The sequence below is a fragment of the Pleuronectes platessa genome, chromosome 21 (assembly GCF_947347685.1).
Source record: "Pleuronectes platessa chromosome 21, fPlePla1.1, whole genome shotgun sequence".
Classification (NCBI taxonomy): domain Eukaryota; kingdom Metazoa; phylum Chordata; class Actinopteri; order Pleuronectiformes; family Pleuronectidae; genus Pleuronectes; species Pleuronectes platessa.
Genome location: NC_070646.1, coordinates 9,739,592 through 9,766,597, shown reverse-complemented (window position 1 = coordinate 9,766,597; position 27,006 = coordinate 9,739,592). Strand labels below are relative to the sequence as shown.

Genomic DNA, 27,006 nt, shown 5'->3' with positions numbered 1-27,006 from the left:
ATATATATATATTTTTTTTTTATATAGAATGCATGAGCCTCACTGTGGCAAAGTTCTCTGTATATTGTTTGCCCGTTCGCTCTCTCAGCTTTAGGCATCATCTATCGTTAAGCTAACACTGCCACCCGATTATTGCAGCAATTCCACAGTCAGTGGCTGATGCTAAGCAGACAGGCAGACACAGGGTGCATAGGAATGCAGGTTCTCTGTATGTTTGTACTGCTGCAGCTGGGCTTGGCCACAGGTATGTATGAGGCTGTGAGGTGGAATACTGTGTATGGGCGGAGGTCCCTGCCATCTGCAGCCTGACTGCGCACTCCGACGTGGGAGAAAAGCTGAAGGACGGACCGGGCGGCGAGCATGGCGGTAAAAGATGTCAAGACAAATAGACAGAGCGAAAGAGAAGAGAAGGGAATCCTTGTGCTGGCCCGGCGAGGCAGCTGTTAGCGATGCCGGCTGGCTTTAAAGGGTTGGCAGACACTCAGAGAAGTTTCATGCATTTAAATGGCTGACTTTTGGTGTTGAGAGTAACACAACTGAAGCTGTCTGAAACTGTCTGTAACACAACTGAAGCTGTTGTGAGAACACAAAAGACCCAGTCGGATTCTCCTGGACATTTACCAGAACCTTTCTTGCCAGCCCCTAACAAAATCTGAGCAAGTGGACATGTTGATGACCCTTTTAGCAAGTGACGGATGCAAAAGTGCCATACTATGTCGATTAATTCAAGTGCTTAGAGATAAGGGCTGATTCGATGTGCTGTGAAGAAAAACACAAGATTTGAGAATTTCCTCAGTTTAGTCCCTTCAGTCCAAAAGAAGCATCCCCCCCGAAGCAGCTCTCTTTTCACTGTCACAGGGTTCATCAGTCGCCAACTTTCACCTCTCAGGTAAAGAATAGGGAGCGCCGCATGCATGCAACTTTCCGTCTAGGTAGGGGGTGCAGGGTACTGGTATCCAGATGGCCCCTTAATTAAAACCAGATGTTGGAAGTTAAAAAAAAGATTGGGGGTAAAACTAGAGGATGCATATATTACACTGAGAAATATAAAGAGCACAGCTAATCTTTTGGTCTTCTGTGGAATATAAGACAGGAGAAGACAAGTTTAGCATATTGAAGAAAGGAGAACTTGAGTGAAACACTCAGAGGATATAACACATTTTCATGCAAAGTGTTCTTAAATATATAATAGCGCTGAAACATTGATTATTGTAAGATTTCCCATTCTCAAACACAAGGTATTTTTTTCCTTATATGAACTTATTGGCTGAACCTCCACGCGAAACAAAAACACGCATGTCAGAGAGAACTTTCTCACAGGACGCGACACAAACAGTTTTGGCCACAAGTCAGCATTAATTCACTCCACACTCTTGCCTGGATCCAACTCCACAGTAGCCGTGCTAACCGCTGCTGAAAAGTCATAACCACGGTGGTTATTGTAGGGCCGGTGTTAGCCATATTGTAGCTCAACACCTCCTAATGACCGTCAGTCTATTACAGCTCACTTTAGATGTGTAATGCGATACTGCTGTTCACACCACAAACCAACAGGTCTTCAGGGGCTTTTCAAAAAAGGTGTCTTGTAATTGACTCCCACTGAATGGCAGCTTTTAACTGACTGACTGAGTGGCTTGAGTTGCTGACAGATACTGTAAATAAGGGAGGAAGAGGAGTAAAGCACACAAGCTCTGTCAGAGGCCTCTGGTGTTTCAGGCGTAAAACAAACAGACTTGTTGTATGAAATCAAGTTTGCATACGGTGGCGTCTGGCAATTTGTGAGGGTCGAGTACAACGTTTCAAAGAAGAAGAACATACTCAAAATCCTTCTCTGGTTTTCCTGTGTTTTCGTTCATCTGTATTCTATCTCATGTAAAATACTACTTTTAATTCTACAATCGGACGGGGCTTCAGGAGTCCGCTGCATTCCAGCGAGCTTACGGAGATGTCTCACCTGGTTGTTATTATACATGCTTCTTTTGTATGGTGTGACCGCCCCACTCCCTCTTCCCCCAATAACCCTCTCCTCACCTCAGCCTTGAAATAATAAACATCACTTTGTCGCGGCACCCTGGCACACACAGCCCGCCGCCTCGCCCCGGCCGGCGAGTCAGCAGCGAGCACTGGACTCCAAGGGTAACAGTCATTTGTAGGTTTTCATGCGCCGCAGCAGAGGGGATATAGCCGGCTTCTGGAGTTAAGTGCTTCTTCATGATGCTACGTTCTGATGTGCTGTGGTTTTGATTATGCACAAAGCTGCTTCATCTCTCTGCAAAATTGTCCGCTATTGTCAGTGGGCTATGTAAACACCCGGTCCTTTACATATGAGCATCGGTGTTGACTTTTCAAAGTATAGGCATGAGAGCAAAATACATACGCTACCCAAAGGTCATGTGAGATCGGCGCTGGTTCCAGGAGAAAGGCGAACAATGGGTCACTAAAAGAAGCTTCTTCATTTGAAAGAATAAGATGCGGGGAAAGATTACGAATACTGGTTTCCATAACCTGTAAGGGGATCTCTTCAAGCAGAATCAAGCCAGATTAAATTCTGGTTTAAAAAAAAAAAAAAATGCAGATTGAACATCTGGCTCTGTCACAATCATGATTTGACGGGGGTTTCCCTGCCCCCGCCCTGATCTCAGGTTTCTGGGATAGCTGAGACAGGTGCACATTCAGGTGCTGCAATACTCAAAGATCCTCTCGATTTCTCCTTACTGACAGTCACATATCTCAGGAGACACTTGCTCTCATATTTTGTACACCTGCATCTCACCTTCTTCTTCAGGTGTGAAGTGAAGGGCTTGGTCAGTAACCAGTTCCCGACAATGATATGATCCAAATGTAACCTCCTTACCATGTAGTCGAGGGATTTTAAAAGGTTTAGTGAACAATGTGATTGAGATCATTTGCGTGATGCATTTCACTTAAAGCTAGGGTTGGTAATCCTGGAGAAGCTAGCAAGAGCAGACTGCACACTGAAAAAAATGCCACGATACATCCCACCCCCTGTCATCGGCCCTCTCGTCAAAGCTACAAAAACATGTTTACACACTGCCTGACATCTGTTAGAAGCCAACCTTTCCGTGACTCGCATGCTAATTTCTGTCTCTCGTCTCTGCTTCAGCGGTGTCTCTCAGGATTAAGACTCCTGTCACGTGCAGTGATAACACAGGCAGGATGCACGCAGGCAGGCAGGTCGGTTAGTGACAGACAAATATGCAAGCCAATCATTTAAATTGGTTTATAAGAAATAATGATTGGTTGCGTATTGTTGGCTATCCGGACATGATAGCATTGGACGTATCAGGATTTCAACAAATAAGATAAAAAGTGTTGCAGAGACAAATTACCGTCTTAACCTTCAAGTTGTCTCTGTCCTGCCTTCAAAAGACCAAACGTTATACATCTGATCAAACAGGCAGTGGTTATGAGTGTCTGGGCTATGGCGCTGGTATGGAACGTTTTCCAGTCACTCATGTTTGCATGATGAGGCACATTTTCCCCCATTTTGCAAGGAGCACTTGAAATTAACAATTTACCAACACACTACACAACAGAACTCCAAAGTGCGTCAACGTGTTGCCAAGCATGACTCTTTCATTATATCTGTCAGAGGGAAAGGTAAACAAGAATGTGTCATGCCAGGATGGTTCCCGTCTGTGTCTGTATACCTGTCCAGCATGTCCTGCATGCTTTTGAGCCACTGTGTCTCTGAGTTGATGGTTGGTAATGCTGGCTTGAAGTCAGGGTGCTGAAGGAAACTGTAACGGCTTGCTCCTACCTCTGGTTGTGTTGACCTGGCTTTAGGTACTACCACTCAAACTCAAAATACGAGCAAAAGACAGGAAGTGTGGTTTCCTCTGGTTTAACCACAACATTTCACCATTCACGACTCTGCTAACCCCTGAACTTTGACTTAACCCATAGGAATTTCCTGTTTTATAAAGTACAGATTGCAGCCTGTGCAGGAGCAGTTATTTCACATATGCTTATTATCCATTACAAGACCATTCCTTATCCATACCATGTATCCATCGAGGGCTTTAGAGTGGCTACAGCCAATCCCAGCTGATATTGGGGCGAGATTCGGGGGAACATCCTGTTAAGGTCACCAGTGTCACCAGCGCTCACACATTAGCGTCTCGTAAACCCAACTGGACCCAACTGGACTGTTGGAGGAAGCCAAAGTGCTCGGAGAAAACCTTCCCTGGAACGGGGAGAGTAGACAAACTCCACACACAAAGACCCCAGCTGAAACTGGATCCAGACCTGGAACATTCTTGCTATGAGGGGACATTATTATCCACCGTACCACAGTGCCTCCAATGTACTTGTGATGCAGTCTGGAGAACTTCACACCGTTTAAAATATATATTTTTTCATCAGTTGCGATGTCGCCTAACCAGAGTCTATATAAAGAAACATGCATTAATGAAGCCTTTACGCCATGAAAACCAGATCTTGTCCTGGACTGGCGAGGTGGTTTATTGGCCTGTGGGTGCGGCTGCCGAGTGGCATCTGTCATCAGAGCATACCCTCGCTCCACGCCAAGGTGAGTTTATTTGGTTTGATACGTGGTGTGCTGCCCATATTTTCACAGGTGCCTCTGTTGTTGAACCAAAAGCCTGATTCCTGCTTTCCCTGGCAGACACAAGGCCCTGGTTGTCCAGAACTTCCTCTGGTCGATGAGGGGAGGAAAGGTGTCCTTCTACCTTCAAAACAGAGGCTAATCAACTCATTGATTATCAGGGGATGAATTTATTAGCTTTTCTGTGTTGATGAGAATCATTGCTTGGGATAGACAGATATCATCTGTATGACGCTGCTCTATGCTTTTGTTTATCAGGTACCGCAGCACGGTTTGACGTTGGTATTTAATAGCTACCAAGTCTGTAAATGACAAGATTTTATTGGACCAGTGAGTGATTGAATGTCAGAATCACCATGGATCAAGTCCTTTGCTCTCAGACTATTTTTAATATTACATCAACATGTTTAAGTGCAAATATCCATGGCTGAATTCGACTGGGTGGAATAATAATGGTCCTGTTGGCACTGTCTTCACCTGTGATGGGTCCCTGGCAGAACCACGTCCTCCTGAGCAGCCGGAGCCAAGTCACACCAGGTGCTCAACCACATCTGGGCTGAGGCTTCACGTGGGGATCTGAGAGCAGGTCGCTCCCTGTGGGGAGCTTCACTGATCCTTTTTATAGCCCTGGGACATAGTGAGGGGGAGTCTCATGTTTGTTGCTGTCAGTTTGGGGTCAGACGTAGATGTTCTGTTCCAAATATAACAGAAAGAATGAAAGTGCATTAGATGTGCCAGAGGTTTGGTTTTCCAGATATCCATGCTTTTCAGTGGATATATAATAATGGTTTTCCCCATTGCACCATCATGGGACATTTGTGGTTTTGAGTGACATGTTTTGCCGACAACTTGACTGACTGCCATGAAATCAGGTAATGGTTATTTCAATTCAAATCCCCAAGTGGTAAAACTCTATTCGCAGGTATATGTTGCGCTAATCAAACAACGTTAGCTTGCCAATACTCCAAATGTAGATAAATGATCATGTTAAACATAAATGATAAACATCAGCATGTTAGCATTATAACTGAGAGCATGTTAGCAAGCAAGCACCACTCCTACAGTGTTGTTGGGATCATGGCTGTAGACTCCACATTACTCTCATCATTTCTTGTGTGCAACCCATTGACATTATATAAAGATGGATGACAAATCAGCTCCCCAAAAGTAAAGCCAAATCATATAATTTTGCCCTGGTGGCTGACTGCAGCATAGGTCATAAACCCTGCCTTCTCCATGTTGGCAGGTGGGACATGAAACAAACCAAAAAATCAAGTTATGTGTTGAATACAATGTTTTTAAAGGTTGTTTCTGTAATTGTAGTTCTTGTCAAAGTGTTTGTATTGTCTGGAAAGTTTGATTTCACTGGGTGTCAGACATCTACAGGCATCAGAGTGTGACCGCATGGGCACAAGTGGACTGGGGAACCACATGTCCCCTCAGTGTGGACTCATCACTGTCTCAGTTATCTCTGGAGGGAAAGGCCCCTGTCTTCACTAAACCATCAAAACCACATAGGCCACGTTTTACTCATTTTTTTAACTGAACCCCTGCCTGCCCACTATGTTCTTGTCCCCATGCTGTCATGCGGCCTGTTCTTCATGTCATTCTCTAATCACCCTCCTCCCTTTTAACGTGCTCTCTCTTGTTTTAAGCCCTCCCATTGCTCCGTCTCTCCGTCCATCCTCACAGATAAGTATGCATCCCTCACTTTGCACATAGCGTCACATGGTAGCAATCAGAGTGGGCTTTGGCAGACAAATTAGGGCAGTTAATGTAGACTGGAGATCAGTGCAGAGGCGGGGAAGCTGGTGCTAAATGCCAACAGATGGGGCCTGAGGTGGATCGGCAGAGGGCCTGACACAGTACGGAAGAGTACTGCCTGCTTTGTAGAGCAGAAAGAACGTCTGAGCCATTGTTATATCTATTTCAATGGAAGATTCACGACTTTGGAAAGATGCAGGAGGAAAAGTTTGACAAATGTTGAGTTGATTTCACTCGAAAAACAATTGAGCTTGGACTTATCGAAAATTTGATTCTGTCCAGAACCAGATTTTTCCTCCTCGGCGTTAGAGGTCTCAGCATCAAAACATGTTTCTCAGTTTCCATTCCAAAGGGACTTCGTGTATATTCCCCAAAAAATAAGTCCGGTTTATTTTAAACACTTACCACTGAATTATTCAGATTTCATCAAATGTTTCTGAGGGACAACCATGTAACTCAAAGCCAATTCAGCATGGATACTCCTCAAATGGCACATTTTCACAATCTGTCATCACTTAAAATATGAATGAATAATGCTCCCTGAAATCTATTAATTCAGAATATGTTTCTCCTGTTAAATGTGGGAGGTTTTTAAACACATAAATAAAAATGTCCAGCTGGACCAAATGTCCACCTCGGTCAATCCTGAGCTGCTTAAGGTTCAACGTTAGTGTAAGAGTTGTATTAGTCCTGTTGGTTTTTGGACAATAAAGAATCTATCTATCTCTTTCTGGCCTGAAGTGAACAGTATGTCGTGGGTGATTATTTGACCCTTAACATCGGAGCGCACCAGTGAGAATTAAACATTCTCCGTCTATCATCCAGTTCAGCTCAACCGCCTTTTTGACTTTCCTTTCTCCGCAGATGTTGGCGAAATCAAAGTGGAGACACTCTGACTTCTCCAAAACGTTTCTGCCGCTGGCTTTAAAGCACGGTCACACATAGTTGAGGCAGTTTTATTGGAAGTGCATGCGAGGCAAAGGTTCGCCACTAATACATTTGCGTATATGAGACAAGGCCTTTATCCTGAAGTGGCCCACCACCATCAGATGGAGAAATACAGCCAGAAAACACAACACTGCAACTCAACTCGAACTTCAAATTCAAACACTGTTACAAATGTGTGAGTGCACATTGAAATGAAATTCTAATATTCACTGTGGCCTTAGAGCAAAGCTATTAAAAGGTGACGTATTAAGTGAGACAACTCATATAGGGCTTATGCAGAATGGATCAGTGTAATTTCTGTTTGTCCATCTGCACACAATCCGCTTTTTGTGATCACCTTAATACATGGGCACACACACACACGCACACACACACATTCCTCTTATGTTACAGGCTTTGAAGAGGCAGACTCATCCCCATTTTCAACAGTACCCAATCAAACACAAAGCTGAGGAGCGGATTAGGAGCCGGCTTGTGCTGCAAAATGCTCCTATCAGGGACCACACTGGTTTTAAATTACCCCCTACTCCTCACTCATTCTCAATCACTCACTGGCCCAATAAAGTTTGTTTCTCCAGTAAAAAGCACCAACAAAGGAACACTGAATCCCAGTTTTGTGCGACAGCGGTCCCTTACAATCCCCGACACTGTGTGTGTGTGTGTGTGTGTGTGCCTGGAGAGTTGTCCACGAGTATCATGGACGTGATTGGCCCCTTTGTGAGCTAATGGACTGGATGAGTTGGAGGTGCGGAGAAGACGTTTCCCCCTTGCAGGCATGAAATGTAAACTTTTCTTTTGAGCTGAATGAAAAGATGGAAAGATTGAGAGATTGAAGGACGACAGATGTACGAGCGGAGGTGTGGTCGTTGTCACGCATGTTGTCAGTTCCAGAGGGAGTGGTGTCTCTTCAAGACGACAGCTGGTTTCACTCAGAGAAAAGACGTTTAGCAAAAGAGAGAGAGAGCGAGAGAGAGAGAGAGAGAGAGAGAGAGAGAGAGAGAGAGAGAAACAGATCAGACCTTCACCACTGAATATTTATGATCCTAGTCCACACAGATTTCTCGCCACATTTTTCCGCGGTTTTCGAGGGGGTTAGCGCTCGGTGACCCACACACACGCTCGTAAACTCACAGACAAGCGTACATGAGTGTTCACAGATACAGTCGGATATTCACACATGCGTTAACTGTCTCCCACGGAGAGGGATGGTGAGAAAAAGGGAATAAAAAAGGGAAAATAAGCCGCCGGGATCATTAGAATGGAAAGTCGTGAATGTGGCAAAAAGTAAAAGACGTACATTAGGGAGAAAAAAAGGAAGATTTAGGAAACAGACCCACACACACACACACACACAGAAAGACCCTATGCTGGATAATGCCGTTGTCGAGCTTTGAAGCACAGTGGTAATGAGGCTCCATTTAAAGCCAATGAAGCCGCTTTGGCAGCTTATGAAAGCACGACTGGTAAGCCGCCCTCGCCCGCCGCTGGGTGGTGTGTGTTTGTGTGGATGTGTGTGGATGTGTCAGATAGCAAACGGAGTGAGGAACAACGGACTGTATTTAGCCGGATCCACTTTGCTCTTTTCCAGCGGTTCTCTCCCAGACCAGTCACTTTCCAGAGCTCAGGTTTCTCTACAAACACTCAAGTGGTTTCCTGAATCCACTTTTGACTTCTTACCGTTTTACGCAGGGACATCAGCTGATATAACCAGGTCTTTATCAATTGAATTATAGTCATAACTTACAACTAATCCAAGGACGGGCCCGGCAAACTAAATACAGCAAGTTACTACTAAGTACACGTTTATCAAGGTGGGATAAGGGGAGTGTTTGATAAGTCTTACAAACTGGTTTAAATTTTGGTCGCTGATTTTGACATGCTGGTGTCGAGGCACACTCCCAGCCAAAACATTTGGTAAGCTGTCTTATAAATCCTATAATATATGTAGTGTGGGGGAAGCATGTTAAGGAGGGAAATGCGGCCTCCTGGCTTTTTAGAGATGCAGGGATCGGAAAGAGATACCTCAGGTTCAAAAGGACACGATGAATGTGTCTAAAGATAGTGTAGAAGTTTTGCTCTCAGAAAAATAGCTACACAGACATAATTTGAACAATGCTGCTGGCTCCCGAAATTGAATTATAAAAAAATCATGGGATCTCCACAGCAAATATAATACGTCACGTCCTGCTGGTTGTGATGGAGCAATGTGGCTATTGCGTCTAGATTTCTAGCCCTCGGTTTGAGGTCAGGGACTTTGCTTCAGTGATTGTCAGAGAAAAAAAAAGAGAGACAGAAATAGAAATGCCTGAGAACATCCTGAGGGGTAATGGGAATCAATTAACACTGGATGTGGTCCAATATCTCAGTCCCATTACAAGCAGGAAAGGAAGAAGTCAGAGAGAACGAGAGGGAGATTGAGAGAGACACAACAAGAAGGTCTCTGACAGTCACAGTCTTCCATCAGTCTGACAATCTTCACAGAGAAGAGTGGATTCTCACTTAGACTCAGCCCAAAGGTTGACTCCATTACTGTAGCTGGATCTGTCATAGGGCCATAACTCTGGATTTCCACTGTCCATTCGGTCGTAGGCCATTTAAGCTCTTTCATCGTAATGGGAAGTGGACAGGGACGGCAAGCTGTGATTGATGTGATTGATGCAGAGACGTATGTAATGTTGTTCATGTTTGTGTGTGTGTGTGTGTTTCCATGACATTATCAACAGCCTCTATTCTCCAAGCCTTGATGGCCTTCCCTTAGGAGAGTGATGATAAATGGTCACTTTCCTGTAATTTACTTTCAGGAGGGTGGTGCTGTTTGATTTGAGGGTGGGGAGACAAGGAGAGAGCTGAGGGGGTGTGTGTGGGGTGAGCATGAGTGAGGGGGGGGGGGGGGTTGGGGGTAGTAAGGGGTTTCCTGCCTCGGACCTGACTCGGGAGTTGGGTTTCCTCGGAGGTGAGGTACATATTCAAGTAGTGTGTGCCTCACTGTTTATTTACAGAGCTTTGGCTCTTGTGCTCCGTTCATACAGGAGAGGAGCTGATATACCCAATGTGCCCCCCCTCCCCCCCTCCCTTCCCCTTCAAACCCCAGTCCAGCCACTGTGAGTGGAAACACACCCACTGCATGAGAGCATACTTTCCAATGAGAAATACACACACATCAATTTGATATCGTTTCCGGAGCCCGGGCGAACGACAGCTATTTGAGAGACAGATGATCAACACGACACACAGCTCATTAACTAATAATTTATTTTTTTACCATTTAGATTAAAAAGTCAGTGGTTCATTGCCTCAAAGGAAAAATGTACAAGGAAGCCTCGGATATAATAGGAAGTGAAGAGCAGGGCTGAGCTGAGCTGAGGGGACAATCCCTCTCTGTGAGTGGAGCGTTATTCCCGGGCATTAAAGTAACAGAGGGTGTTGGGTTGTTGTGTCAGTTCATGTCTGCACCTCTATGGGAAAAGCAGAGGGTCCGATCAGCCCCTGTCACATTTGTGTTCGCCCCTCGAATCTTCTCAAAGTCATTTACAGTTTGGGCGGCTGTTGTCTGGAAACAACATAAAACCAAAAGGGGAATACATTCTGTGTAATATCTGAACCACATCTTCTGGACGTGATCACAAGAGCATATGTTTCTGGTTTCTACATCCATAGAACATCATCTGGTTTGTACATCCATACACGTGAGCCGTCCCAGGCCGAGTGACCACTTGCAAAAAAGACAACATGAATGGCAGAGGCAGTTCAGCACATATTTACAACTTTAAAAACATGTCGAGAAGCATTAAAACGAGCGGGGATGTAGATGGTAGTGAAACGGAAAGAGAATATGAATCAGAGCAGGAAAATGTCAATAATAATCCTTTATCATGAGAGCTCTCCTGCCTCTCTGCACCTTTATGTGCACATCACTTGTTTACTTGGGTTGGTTAATTAGAGACACACTCAAACACACACACCTGTGAATGTCATAAATGTTGCAACAGAGGGGGGGGGGGGAAACAAAGAAAAGCAGTTATGGCCTCAGTTCCACTGCCAAGCTGCCAGGCTTGTTAACGTAAAACAACAAGAGGGCTCACCCTATGAGGCTCGCTAAATAGCTTTCACAAGACTACACTTCCACCCCCCCCCCCCAACATCTGGCTCACTCTTACCTCTTATCTTAAGTCCACCATTCAGAAAGTGTTATTGGAGAGAAGGGAAACGACGAGCTAATAGGAAGTAAAGACAGATTTCGTGAAAGAGAGTCCAGATTCAAGGACAGCGTGTTATGCGCTTATGGAGTCGAGGGCCAGAGAGGCCTCGCGGGCACATAACTTTCCCATCCATCATAGTGTGTCACGCCATGCTCACATACCGGGGCCAGGAGACACCACCTGTCCGACAGGCCACTGCGGACAGCCATCACAAAAATTTGGTTCTGCATTTTTGTTCAAATCCATCGGTGGGAATCGTGTCAGAACTTTGATACTAGTTTTGTCCTTTTTTTTGTCACACACCAGAAATCACGATGATGTCATTTTGGTTACAGGTTGTTTTTTGGAATGGAATATTAAAGGAGACATATTGTGCTTTTTCAGTTTTTCTCTAGTGTGATATAAATGTAATAAGTCTGAAAAGTAAAGGGAGCAGCTCCACACGAAAGAAAACCAAATGTCTGTTATGCCTTGTCAGGGGTCTGATACTTCTGCATCATTCTGATGTCACGATGCCCGACATCTCTATAATGCATGCATAGCAGATAATCTGGCAGACCCCCTGGCAAGGCAAAGTAAAGCGACATTTTTCCCACATGTACTGAAAGCGGTTGACCAATCACACCATCAGAAGAGATGCCTTAAAGAAATAGGAGCTAAAACCAAGAGTTTCACACTGAGCCTGCAGAGACAAGGAAAGTGAGGAAAGTGATGCTTTTTCTGAACATTTCAAGTAAGAACCCAAATTATGAATCTGAATACGGGCAGAAAATGTCTTCTTTAAAATGTCATCATAAGACAGACAGATAATCATTTGAGCAAAATCAAACACTGTTCATAGTTTATGACATCATCCACTGTCATGGTGTCCACATTCTTAGGCTTGGCGACATTATTTCATGAACACATACAATCAGACCATACATTTTGTGAGTGAGTGAGTTCTTCACAGTTTGACGTACATTCACATGAGACGTGAAAACATGAACTACAGTGCAGTACAGTTAACCATTGAGGAGATCTGGCAGCCTCATTCTGAGCTGTCATTTCTCTGAGACGCTGAATACAAAACATGCACAATGGGTTAAACGGGGAGTTCGGGGAGGATGGTGGCTGACACAGAGGAGGGACACTTCTGGACGAGTGACAAACCAAACATACCGCCGCGACCAAAGGAGCGTAACCACTAGCTAGCATGACATGCCTGTCGGCACACTCACTGCTACGCTAGTTTGATGTGCCCCTCAGAACTGTGTGTTTATCTTGTTCTCTATTTAAATAGATTGAAATGTGCCTTAGAGGCAGATAGGAAAGCTTAAGAGCCACCAGACGGGTCTCTGTGGTTTTCTTTTTTTTAGTCCCGACTTTCATGGCCTCCTAATTGGATTAAAAAATGGACTATGCTTATTTGGTAAAGGATGACTGGGACTTCGTTTGGGTAAGCAAGTCGAGGGGGAAGACGACCAGGGAAGTTTTCCTTTGGATCTCGATGCTCATGTCGGTTTGGTTCTTGCTCTGCTAACTGTAAGTTTTTGATGGACCAGCAAAAAACCGCAAACATGCAAACATAACAAAGCACATGAGGAATGAAATATGACCTTCTCATGTCATAATACAATCAGCAAGCACTAAAAACTTTTCCAGCCTCATTCATTTTGTCAAAATATGCTTGAGGAAAACACGACTGTGTTGTTTATGCAACTTTGTTTTCGTTTTACTGCATGAAAAGGAACTCTCGTTTCAATCTCTTATTTTGGCAAACAAAAGCCTGCCAGTCTCTAGACACATGAAAAAAAAAGAAATGTTCAGACAAGTAAAGACAAAAGTAATGACAGTGGCCACACAGCAACATCTGGGAGGCCACTACCCAGCGGAAGACACAACCCATAAAGCGAAAAGTCTCCTCGGAAATGATATATTGGTATTGTTCGGAAATTCCAGCCATTTGTCCACACCGCTTAATCGTTCTTCCAGAAAATAAGTGACAGGCAATGAATCATGTCGGTGATACATTAGTTTATAAAGCCCTCATGAGAGGGACTAGATGCTCAGCTCTAGAGGCCTGGATTCTGACTCACACATGCCAACAAGTTTTGCTCTGCTTAAAAATGAAACAAGCTATTTTCAAATAGAAATATGGCTGGTATGGATGTGATAACAAATAGCCACACGAAGAACATAAACTCTGTTTTGAGCAGTCGCATCAAATACATGATGTTTATATTGTGAGGACTGTGCGGTGGCAGCAGCAGTGGTGGTGTGACTGAGGTTTGCTGTGGAAAACGTCCCTATAAAGGGAGCCCTTGGTTCCTCGAGGGGACAAGAGTGTTTCTTTCATGTAGGTACAGACCGTATAAGTTACATCAGACACCTGGAGCCGGTAAAAGCCCATGTTATGAACATTCTAACAGCAAATGTTGAAAAGTTGTCAGGTATACCAGCTCGTAATGATCCGAGTCGAGTTTGTTTCAACAAAGAAACGTGAGGCCGCCGATGTTTTCGCTGATATTAGTCCGTGTCTGAAGTGACAAACTTCAACCGTTCAATAAAATCCTCCGGAGTATGCAAATGTGAGTGTGGAGTCTTATGTGTGAGAACTGACACAAGGCGACAGAAGATGTGAGAGAGTTCGTAGAGATCTTCGTTGAGAGATCGTAGTTTGGGGGACGAGTGGACATTACCGCTGTCGTCGCTGGAGGAGGGAATGGCGTCTGCTTTTGACTACACTTCATACCCTTTTTAATGGTCCCTTTTTAAGGCAAACCAATGGACGAAAAGACGAGTGACATAACAAAGACAAACCTTGAAAAATAAAAAGGAAAATAATTATACAATATACACAAATGTAGTCCTTAAAACAGGGAGGGTACATGCAGTCTTTGTAATGCGCATTGTTCCTGTGATGGGGGAGGGGAGGGAGATGGTCAGGGTCCATGAAGGTGGGCAATGGGAGGGGAAGAGGTAGGGATGGACGCTGCTCTCTCATCACGCTTTGCTGCACTTCCCCTTCTTCTCTTTGCGCTGGAACTTCCTCAGACGTCTCGTCCAAACGTCCCTCCACTGGATCACCAGGCTGTTCTTATCGGCCATCAGGCCCACTCGCTCCGCCCCTGTGCTGGCAGCACTGCCCCCGGTGCCAACCCCTGGACCCGCCCCTGTGCCCGTTCCTCCGTCGCTCCCGCCCATCACCAAGAACCGCTTGCTCATCTGGATCTTGGGGCATTTGCAGGCCAGGTCCTTCATGTGTACCCACAGGATGTTGTCTCCTCGCTTCAGAGGCTCGCCGCGGCTCTTGTACACAGACACCACGTTGACGGAGAACTTGGCCCAGTCCCCAATGGTCTCCATGTCCAGTACGTTCACTTGGACCGCTGTGAACACATTCATAAAAAAATAAAACAATCAGTATAAATCCCTACTCACAGTACAGTGTATCTATTACTTGCGGCTGAATGATTATTTTCTCTCACCATAATCTTTCTTGCAATATTTCTTCATATTGATCTTCAGGTTGCCCTTCACTGGTTTACAATAGGACTCACAATCTGTAAGAAGAAAGACACCAACATTCAGTCCTTTAGCTTCTTAAAGTGTTACCACACCCTCAAGTTCTGGTAGAAGTGTCTCTATTTGGAAATCAGAAAAATGTTGAGACGGGGCTGAGACACGTCTACCTACTCACACACACACATAGATAACTGTGAAACAGCCGAGGGACATGACACAGTTTGAAACACTGAGGGGTGTTATGAGTCATGGTCAATATATTATATATGCACTTGTATATCTTGTCAAACATTAGTAACACAAAGTAACTGGAACCAAGTGTTATGTCCTGGGAAACCACCAGTAAACACACTCAACAGCATCGACGACAGTAAATCAACTTGTTTCTGGACACACACACAGGCCGACACATGAAGATGTAAGCGTTACAGCAAGTCTATCATTTATTATCATATATCTACAGGAAACTGGAGCAGGATTGATAATGATCTGCTTGGTTAAGTTTTTTTGAGCTAAAATACAACTTCTAACAAATCACACATCAAACCCCTAAAACAGCCGGGTAGTGGGAGACCAGTGAAACATGCCAGAGGAGCAAGAGTGTTCGGTTTGACATGTTTTCAGCAGTCTTGAGTAAAGACAGAGCGTTGTAGGAGCAGGTCATGGTTGGATGGATGTGAATAGGCCCCGGCTGCCAGCGTGACGACTGAGACCACACATTGGACAGATGACCTCCGCTGACCATTCATAGGTGGAGCTGCCAGTGATGAGGTGTTACAATTATCATTGTGACAGTTAAAATGGACGTCTTGGCTGAGTGATCATTCTCAGATCCCCTCCTTGACTGACTCTTAAACCCAGCCTTGGTTTGGATTAGTCATCAATAACTGCATGCATCTTTTTCAAGCTGGCCGTGCTTCAAGCAAAGTTGGGCCGCAGCGTGGGCCGGCCACACTGGAAACAATTCTATCCCATTTCCTAGTCAAAGATTTGAAAAGCTACATTCTCTCCAGACTCAACATTTACCTGAAACCTGGGTTAAAAACTTGAAGAAAACAACAATAACCGAATTTCATTTTTACGTCTTGAAAAAATGCACTATCAATAAACCATGAAAGTAGGAGATAAGTTCATTTAGTAAAACCCTTTGAAGTCCGGAGCCTTGAAAGCACATGCATGTAATTATTTCTCCTGCTTTGCTTTTCTCATGATGGCGAAATATTTATTTTTGTCATCTCAACATTTAGAAAGCTTTGATTCTCTGGGATCACGAAACGGTTTTCCATGAGCTGAGAGCAGAGGAAACAGGGGAACACAGGCGACACGCTAAATTCAATGAACTTTCAAAGACAGATGAAAGTGCTCATGTTTGAAATCTCCGTCGAAAATCTCTGATAAAAGATTTAAAAGCATGGCAGTGTGTTTTTTTGAAACCGTGCTCATGGTTACAGCTTCTGGAGCCGTGACAAGAAAGACAGAGACGCTGCTGATCATTAGCGCGGCTCTACTGTACTTGACTGGATGCCACTGGGTTTTATGAACCTTAGAATTTTGGATCCACTTATTTCAATTACAAAACTATGAGGAGAACACAAAGTCAAAGAGAAAAAAATATGAAAGGTGGTTTTCCATCATATTTTTTCAGGGGACATGAGAAGCTGACCGCGCTGCTCACTTGGAATGTCAGGGCGTGAAACTGAAAAGCCACATGCTGCTCACTGGACTCGTATCTGCGGTCGGGCCTCTCATTGCCTTCAAAAGGAAAACCATTCAGTCACATTGCTCTCCAAAGCAAACCAAATAAAATTGCTGGACATGAAATGTCCCATTTAGAAAAAAAAATGGCCGTAAGGGAGAGAAATTATGATTTCTGGGTTGCGTGAACCATTTTTTTGGTGGCAAAGGACGGATAAAGCAATGGAGGGAGCGCAGGAGCACGAAACAGAGGCCCAAGGAGCCCAATAAAATTTCCAGAAGGCTTGGACGTGTATCAGAGCACTTGAGATTTTGCTATTCTGAGAGAAGAGAGACAAGAAAAGGAAACAACAGAAAAGAATAGACAAGAAAGAGGAGAACGAGAGAGCAGACAGCAGCTTCTAAAAACCTGGAGGTGATGTCAACAAAGACAGAGGAGGTGCAGATGGCGATAGGTCACGAGTTGTGAGTGTGGATGTATGTATGCCTGTGTGTGTGTGTATATGTGTGTGTGTGTGTGTGTGTGTGTGTGTGTGTGTGTGTGTGTGTGTGTGTGTGTGTGTGTGTGTGCCTGTGCTTGTGTGTGTGTGTGTGTTATACATTATTCACTTTGAATGCATGATGTGATGATTGTATTGCTAAAGGTCTTTTTCATTACAGTGAGCTTGTGGTTTCATGTGCAGATCATTATCATGTAAGGGTGCATGCAACTGTGACAGGCATGCATTTCTATGGGATGTGTATGGATTTCATTAGATCAGAGCCAGTGTGTGTGTGTGTGTGTGTGTTCCTATGTATGTGGTATACAGTGGCAGGCCTGGAGGTATACACCAGTGGTGAAACGCTGTCTGGGGGACCCTCTGTGTTTTCCCATGAAGAGTCACTTACTGCTGGCTGTTCACCTGGAAAAGCTCTGTGAATCGCCCACTGACCCAGAAGACCGGCCCACTAAAACCACGCACAATTGGCTTCAGGGCTCGAGACGCCCTAGTTCCCTTGAGCCCCTTTCACTGTGCCATGACAAGGACAAATTGCATCCACCGCCCCTTCCACAAAAAAACATTTTAGGGCCCTAGGTCTGTGATGGTGACGCTCGTTCTTTGGTAGTTTAGGAAGGAGAGAGATGGGGGAAATGCTCTGGTCTGTTCAGTAAAGCCTGAGGGGAATTGGCGATCAGCGTCTCTTGTGTTCTAAGACCCTGTAGGATTTTCCCAGGGATGTATTAAACACAAGAATGGGCCGGACTGTGCAATTTCTTTCCCCCAAAAAGATCCTCAGGCCCAAGTAATGAGAGGAGAACCGAACAAGAATAAGAAATTACAAATGAGGAAGGAATCTGCAAATATGAGAACATTTCTATCAGTATCTACTAATCTTTAAAGGGATATTTAGATATTCTGGAAAGTTATTTGTCAAGGCAACACTTTAAATTACATTATATAATGAGATATAACAGATATAAAGACCTTTTAGTGGTTGATGTCAACAATTATACCTTTTTAATTAAAGTGCTTTACTATATTGTCATTCATGAACCGTTTGAACAGCAGCCTCCACTTATGAGCGACCACCATAGACTGTATAAAGATGGGTTCCAGTCTTCACACTATGTCAACTGGCTAGCTTAGCATAGCAACATTTAATGTGTAGTAACATGTTTGTATCTATCTTCTCGTCTAACTATTGCCAAAATGCAAATAATGTCAATCAATTTATTTCTTTTTATACCATTAGATTTTGTCATTTTCTGCAGTTTTTGTGTGGTTCTTTATTATGATTATGTAAACAAGTAACTATCAGCTATTACAAATATTTCAACTTTTCAGTCAGACCCTTTAACTGCACTGTATTTCTTCTTTGAATAGTAAGAGGTCCATTAGTCAAAAGTCTTTTACGCTGACTTTTCAGACAGAATATGTATTTATAGAAGAGAAATGATACAAAAACTATGAAACTATAGTGCAGTGGAGTATGAGAAGCAAAGTGGGGGGTACAATCTGGAGCCTGAGTGATGATATATGGTTATTAGCTTACTAATGAATCAACATTTCCAAATCAACACCACTACTGAAACCGAATAGCCGCAGAATGAAAAATAAGGGTAGGGTAATTGACCGGAGCCTAAATTGGAGAGTTGGAGGGAGAGACTGAGCAAATTTCCCCGCAGTCATTTGCCAAACGCTCTTTTCACGCCTCAAAACTCTCTTTTCCTCTATATGCCCCGTCTCAACTGTAACTAATCACCTCTGCTGCCTATCGCGGGCCTTGGCTTTAAGTCGCAGCCATATTTTGAGCACAGCGAGGCTCCACTAACTTGAGGCGAGCGGTCGGGGAAACTGTGCCAAGGACACAGGTTTTTAAGACAATGGAAAAAATTCTGCCGAGCCCCGGTGCCCTATGTCTCTCTCGCGCAACTTCAAAAGAAGGGGGACCCGCCCTCCATTAATATTTATCCCACACCTTACAAGTCAAGTCCAGAAATATTAAAAATTATGTTTTTGTTCCTCTCATAAAGCGGCGGTGCTTATGGGTGAGGTTCAGAGAGCGGGGACTAACCTGCTGGTTCCTCTGTGCTGCTCACCACAGCTGTGGGGTTGGCCACTGGGATTTCTGAAACACACACACAAGAAATTCAAAGTTATTTCATTGGTTACATGTAAATCCATACCTTTCAAGTGCTGCCTGAGTGACGTGGCTCAGTGTCGGCCAAAGGTGCATGTGTGGTGAAGGAAATGGAACGCATCAGAATTCATTAAAAGCAACTCCAAAGACGGGGGTAGAAGATGGTTTTGTGTAAATATGAATTTGCCTGAAAAAAAAATACACAGGGTACAAGTGTTGAGTAGAAGTAGAAGTTTCACCACCCTAATATGAGAAAATACCATGGTTGTGTTACAGTAGGTTTGGATTGTGACATATGTCGACAACGCAGATGAAAACACATGGGGCATTGCAGACAGACATGCTAGATAAACATTGACAGAGTGACAGGGATACTTATTGGTGGTGAGAGGGAAGACAGGCTCAAATAAATCAGGCATTCCACTGACTAATGTGGCAGTTTCACTGTCATTCTGGAGCATGGAAAGATCACGAGACGGTATAGGGTGGAAAGAGTAATGGACGCCAGAGAACCAAATTCAACTTTCGAGTCAAACTTAGTAGAAGCGCCACACATTTCTTTGATTGACACAGATTTAAAAAGGAAAGGTGGCTGCACTGGATTAGCCGTGTCCTCCGCCAACAGTTGCTGGGTTAACACTGATGTGTAATCTCCATGCAAGCATGTATAGACAGACAGACAGATGGCGAAGGGGGCAATTTTGCTTGGATCATCTTGAGACAGATGCAGCCCTCCCTCGCTGTGCCCCGCTGGCTACACTAAAAAGTGCCTTGTGGAATTCCTCCAGGACCACGCTTCTAATCGTATGCAACTTTCCAATACAAATGCTAATGCTGACAACAGCCCCTCTGCCGTTCCCCTAAACAGAGTTAGTGGAGCGCCGGCTTAAGGATCCACCCGGAGGATCTGCCTTTGATTGGATTTGGAGATTGAGGGTTTGTGGTGGGAGGGGTGGTGAGGCAAAAAAAAAGAAAAAGAAAAAGAAGCAGCAGTTGTCTCCCTGAAATTATGGACACCCTGCCAACAAAAACAAACGAGGGCATGAAGCGTTCTGAAGGGAAGCGCAGCTGCTAGAAGCCACTTTGAGTCGCTGTGCCCTCATGGCCACATCTTGTGAAGACAGACAGATGATGAAAGGATCATTCAGACGAGGGCTGCTGCCGTCATACTAATTGGCTGCTTAATGATCGTGTCTTCTGTCTTGGGGTCCAGGAGCCTCAATAGGAGGTAACAAGCTCACAATGAGGCCATATTGACACACACACACTTTTCATTAACTCCCTTTGCAAAGGATGCAAATGTGCGTTAATGTACGTAAAAAGCGCATACACAATTCTTCTTGTTCTCGCTGGATGGTTCAGCGGTATTCAAATAAGCGGGGTCTGCTGTCCGTGACCATTGCTTTCTCCCGCTCACCTCTCCGCCATCTGCTCCGGGGCCGCGTGTGAGAGAAAGGACATGACACCATGTGGCACGGTGTGACAGAGCTTGGTACGGCGCTGGGCGGCACGGTGGCGGCTCTGGTGGAGGTTTGTCTTGTGAGCGCAACGTGTGCCTGCACCGCCTGGCACACAGTGTGGTGGAAAGTTACCCTCTATTATGCATGCATGTGGCGCGGGGCACTGGCTAGTTTTGCAACCGACATGCACGCTCACACACACACACACACACATGCACACATGCTTGTCACAGGAAATTAAAAAGCTGTGTGGCCTGCATGCAAACTACAGCTACTACAGTACAAGCAAGCACTCACACACACCCACACACACCCACTGCACAACACACTGTTGACAGCAATGACCAACCAGAACTCTGAGAAAGATTCCCCTTCACCCCCTCACTCTTTTCTCTGTCACAGTCTGATCTCGTCCCTCTGCTTGTGCATGTTTTGGGGAGTTCTCAGTGACATTATCATTTCAGTTTCAGTGGCCGTGCAAACCCACAGAACACATGTCCTGTGTATGCAGAGCAGAGATCGGGTTGGGTGTGCCTGTCAGGAGGCCAGAACGACTTCAGGCTACAGGGACGTGTGCTTTCAATTATGCGTCTCAATTTCCATAGTTTGGGTATGAGCTGCTGTTAGAGCCGTCCACTACTCTGCTGGAACTCTGCACTGTGCAGTGGTGAGATGTAGCAAAGTACATTTACTTTGTTACTGGTACTTTTCTTAAGTACATTTTACTATGTAGCTATATTTACTCTTGTACTTTTCACTTGTACTCCAATACATCAGCAAATATGTGTACTTTCTACTCCTCTACATTGTTACAAAGTATTTAGTTACATGTTCACATAGTTTATATCATTTTTTTAATATTTCTGAAAGTAATCTATACGTAGGTACTTAGGTAATATAATGCTGCCTCGTTCAATGAGAGCAGCGGCATCACTGGAAATATAAAAAGTACATTTAAAAGAGGCCATCGCCAGGACTCATTAATGATGAATAGGCTATGTACTTTTTCTTATAAAACTTACAGTATATTTTAAAGCAAGTATAGTACTTAGTTTAACTGTGTGTGTGTGTGTGTGTGTGTGTGTGTGTGTGTGTGTGTTTTTTTTGAGTCACTCACTGATGCAGGGGGCCACAGGTGAGCGACTCTGCTGGTAGCCCTTGGCGCATCGGTTGCAGGTGATGCCGGTGACGCCGTCCTTGCAGGGGCACTGTCCAGTGGTCTGGTTGCACGTCTTGCCTGCTGCGCCCACAGGGTGGCAGTCACAGGCTGGGGCGGGGGGAGGAGAAAATAAATTCATAATCAATTAATGATTTGAGGATATTAGGTAGAATCTTAGGTAGGACTGAATACAAGCAAGCTCTCATGCGTTTGAATCCGTGCTGAAACACTGAAAGCACAGCATGTATACCTGTTTGTTTGAAAGAAGAGAGAGAATTCATGTGGGAAAGTAGAAGTGAGCAGGGGACAGGTAAAACACCAGAGGGATGCTCAGGTGAATGGGCTGATGCATGTAGTGCATCACTGTCAGGGGAGCCATAAAGGCAGACTGCTCTTTGCTTGTTTCCGCTCTCCTAAAGCTGTGAGCACCGCCTGGTGACACACGCTCCGTGCCGTTTCATCACTTCCCCAAAAGTTCAGTCGATGCCCGGCGAATGCCAACAGCAACAAACAACGCTCCGGTCGCCTCGCTTTGCCGAGACTTTTATGAGTTTTGCTGGTTCTCGGTGATTTATTCAAGCCACCTTAAGCGTTGTGAGGCTTTTTGGGGTTTTAAGAGCTGTTAAATGAGAGAGAGCTGGAGCGCTGGTCTGAAACCTGCAAAGTTTTACAAGATGCAAGAGAGAGTCGGAGCGAGAGAGCATGTCCGAGAGTGTCAAAGACGAGAAGACGAGAGAGTGGGAGACAGGGCTTCAGTATATTCCAAACAGAGCCTCTGGTGAGCTCAACAGCAAAAACATAGTGAATTCAAACAAACTGACGCTATTATATAAACACATACTTAAGATATTAAATATTCCTGTATTTACTAGGTGGGGCCACGTTATTATTGCCTCTATCTCTATTATCCCCATTATCATTGATATGAGGCATTTTAACCCTTTAATTTCTTGTTGTGCAGCACTTTGTGTTTAATAAGCGCTCTATAAATTAAATTATTTCTATTATTATTAACAGGAAGACAAATGCCTCCGTGACACACAGTAAAAACTCTTCTTCTGGACCAGTTTCCACAGAAATAGAACAAACAACAGTGAAATTTAAGTTGAACCTTGTGCCGCTCCTTAATTTCAATCTTATTCTTTGGAAAACTTCAGCAGATGTAGAGCTACTCGTCCGAGCTTATCAAGAAAAGACAAGAAAGGCAAAATTTACACTTGGTAGGGGGAAAACCCTGTAACTCAACAGTTTGCTGAAGCGCTTGCCAGGGAGAGAGGCAGCTGCCAACATGCCACAGCTTCTTCCCACCACTTGAAGGAACTGTGAATGTGTTTACTTGTGCCGGGACGTTTTCTTTAGCCGCTAAAAACAGAGGAAAGCCAGAGGACCTTACCACCTGTTGACTGGGTGAGGGGAGGGTTTAAACGCCCCAAAACTGACCCAGGAGTGATCGTGTGCATCTGGCAGCAGGGCGGAGGGGTTGGGGGGGGTTGGGGGGCAAGGGATTAGCCGCAGCTCAGATCTTCAGAAACATGTTCGCCTTTTCCGGGCAAGGCCAACCGGTCCACAGGTGTCAAAGTGGCCGCGCTCTGTTTGAAGCTGTGCAGGGAGACGTAAATCTGATGCCTTAGCGTGCAAAATCCCCACCGTTTCAGTCACGCAGGCCCGGACCAGGAAACTCAAGCTCCGCTGACACTTGGTGAGCGTTCCTGACCGACCTCGAGGGGAGGACACATCTGCATCTGGCAGGGTGAGACGCAGGATTGAGATGGATGCCAGAGGTCAAGTCAGAAAGGGTCTTTCCGAACCATCTGTCTGCCACTCGGTGCCAACCACGTCACGTACATATCCTCACCCCCACACCCCTCACCCCCATTCATCAGCCCCAGATGGACCTGGCTTTTGTTCCCTGCTGCCACGTTCGGGAATCTGTGGCATTCCTGGAGTTTACGTCTTAAGACTTCATGATGAAACCCAGCTGATTAGATGGGTCTTAGAGTAAACAAGCTAGATTCGTCAAAATTAAATAACCTCAGAAGTATTCGATTTGAGGTTTACTCTTGCCCGTGCGACCTTGTGTTCAATGTTAAAGCACACATGTGGGATAAACCCCCTGATATTCGATCCGTCTGATACGAGTCTGGTGTTGGTCTGTCATGCCTGTCAAGACGTGGCACAGCAGGAGGAACGATAAGCCATTGTTTCCCGTCTGATCTCAGAGCAGCACGGACGACCCACGCGATCCAGGCAGAGTTCGAACAAAGACGGGAGTGATGGTGGACATTTCGCGCATCCCCTTCCCAATTTTAGATTTGCGGTGAATGTCCACGTCTTTCAGTAAACAAGCAGCAAACACCAGATCTGAAGGGGGCTGTGAGGGGCAGGGCGGTGGAGGGGGGTTGGGGGTGGGGGAGGGGGTCCTGAAGTTTTATGTGCAGGGGCTCGGGCCAGTTAAGAAGCAGTAAAAACGTCCTCAGATGTTGATGACTTTTCAAGCCTGCGCGACTGCAGACTTGACAGGCACCGTGTTGGGATTTGTAGTCCTTTGACAGGCGTTTGTGCCGTTTAACTGATGTGTGTTGCTTTGTGCGAGTCTGTGTGTGCACGCGGGCTTAAGTACTTGCAGGGACTGCTCTTTGTCTGCAGTTATTCGGCAGTTTCTAACATTTGCAGATGATTGTGTTATTTGCACTCTGCTGTTGGAAGAAAATACATAATTGTACAGTGATTAATGTTAAAGTTCATTGAGAAAATAAATACAATAGTTAATATTTTATTGGTTGGAGAGATCTTTTTTATAATAGATGTAGGCATTATTTTGTTATTTAAGGTAAGAACACTTTGTTGAAGGACTGTTAAACTCAAGCTGTCAATACAGCTGCCCCACATCTCAGATTAAATTCAAACATTGTGTAATTTGGATCGCATCTTTATGCTGCTACAAAATCCAGCAGCGTGGTTCCCGGAAGTAATATGTTCTGAATGTAGATTTTGATTATCAGCCATACTATTGAAACCCTGCACGGTAGATTTACGCTGTGAGCTGTTAAAACAATGTTATCTGCTGCTGTAGAAGGCACCAGATCTGAACTGTGTTTCAAGAAACATTTATTTGGCTTCAAACTCTTTTTTTTTAAAGGAACCTTCTGAAACAACTTGGAGTTTTGAGCTGCAGACCTGGAGCCCAGTGGATTCCCTCAGAATTGGGACATTGGTACTGACCCAGGAAGATGGAGAGTGCATTGGACACACTCAGGAGGTTAAGTGGTGGAGGTGATAGAGGCAGGGAGTGAGGTGGTTTCTGCCTTTTTGTGTTCTCCTCAGATTGTCTACTGACACTCAGCTAAAGCAGGTTTGATTAGAAACAGACATGGCCCATTCATCCTCTCAGAGCTGCACTAGCCCATCCCACATCCCCCACCTCTCCGCACTCCTATCTCGGCCTCGGAAAACACCTGTGTTTTATTGTCGTAAATATGTTTCAGAGGTGAGACTCACCCCCTTTAGCCATAGACCACCTCTGACCCTTATCTTGACCCTGACACATGGAGATAAAACATGGAGGGGAGCGAAAATCAGGCCCTGAGAAGAAAGTCCGGGGTAAGAGAAAAAGTGGTTAGTCACGTCGAGAGAAGGCAGGAGTCGAGGCGGAAGATGAGAGGTTGGTTATAAACCAATCATGGGACATGGGGATGAACAAAGGGCGTGAGGGCTGAGGCAAAGGAAAATGACGGCTCCTATAAGGCTCCGGAATTGCTCTGATCAATCATTGAGTCAGCCGCTCTGCAGAGGCTTTTTCAACTTTCATTTCCGTCACATCTGGGCCCTATGTGCAGGGGGGTGATAAACTGTTTACCACCTGATCCCTGGGCTTTGATAAGGACACGTTGTTGTGTCGGGGTGGGGGGGGCATTTGTGTGAAAGCACCGCACCTCCAGGTATTGCAGGAAATGGAAGATGAGGAAACAATTTGCACACGTCTCAGGGCCGATCTCGTGTCAGGATTAAGGCGGCTCTCTTTCACTCAGTGTTTCGGTGCAGTAACAGGTCAGATGACTTCAGTTTTGAGGTATGTGACCAAGTCATAGCGAGGCGCTTGCCATTATGTGATGAATGGCTCGACATCTCAGTGCAACTAACATGGGCAACTGCGGCTTGATATCATGCCATTTGAAAACCTCCCGGTGTTGGGTTACAGCTTGGGTCGGCTGCAGAGGGAAAACTGAGAGGACGCCAGGGGGAGATTCTCGCCATGAAATTTCGGGCAAAAGATCTTCACGGCTGTAAGGCCTTGGCAGCTCCAACCAATGCAGTTTTTTTTCAAACTTCTGGAAGTGATTTTTTTTTTTTACCTTCATCGGGATCAACAGAATGAAGAACACTCCCTCTCTGCTATTGATTTGAGTATTTTCCTGAGCAACAAGTACAGGAAACTCGTGTTATTGTTGAGTCCAGGGAGAGGAGCGAAAGGCTTCCAGCATAAAAATCAGGCTGAAAAATATTCACTGCAAATGTGAAATAATAAAAGGGGTAAAATACATTTTCCATGAGGAATGCCTCGGTTAAGTGATAATATTATGTGGTGTGTGGCGTATGGGGAAACAGTTGGGGGAGCGGCCAGGAACGCTTCAGGCTCGGTATCAATTTGTTTCTCTGTGCTATGGTATGACAAGTGAGACATGCTGATATTTTTATTGAAAGTTACCACGACCATGTATGTTTCCAATCACAACCGGTAACTCCTTTTGCACTTTCTGCGAAATGACATGATTACACGGGTATTAGTCGGGTTAGGACATCTCACTCTGCTGTTGTTTGGACGTGTTGTAAACATTTAGCACAGGCTGTCGCCAAATTAAAAGTCAATCTGCGCTTAAAGTAATAATCTCTGACAGTCTCACATAAATAAATATTCATTTTGCTACTCTATTACTGATTGATACAACACAAAATGATCCTTGTCCATGAGCAGGTTTTGAATTAGTTATTGTAAACAAAAAGATATTGGTAATACTTTCCGAGAAAAATACTTTCTGACAGCAGAAGATGAACTGGATAGTTATT

The 27,006-nt window shown here is 44.8% G+C and overlaps 1 protein-coding gene across 4 annotated transcripts in view; it reads right to left on the bottom strand.

Annotated features, from left to right (window-relative positions):
• Positions 1-10,535: 10,535 nt before the first annotated feature.
• ntn2 (netrin 2) overlaps positions 10,536-27,006 on the bottom strand; it is a 46,947-nt gene continuing 30,476 nt past the window's right edge. For all 4 annotated transcript variants that reach the window (XM_053414377.1, XM_053414375.1, XM_053414376.1 and 1 more), the window contains exons 4-7: positions 21,901-22,050; positions 19,258-19,311; positions 14,970-15,044; positions 10,536-14,870 (exon numbers count right to left, since the gene is read on the bottom strand). In XM_053414377.1, the coding sequence (XP_053270352.1) occupies positions 14,485-14,870; positions 14,970-15,044; positions 19,258-19,311; positions 21,901-22,050 (665 nt within the window). In that variant the 3' untranslated portion in view covers positions 10,536-14,484. The remainder of the gene's footprint in view (positions 14,871-14,969; positions 15,045-19,257; positions 19,312-21,900; positions 22,051-27,006) is intronic.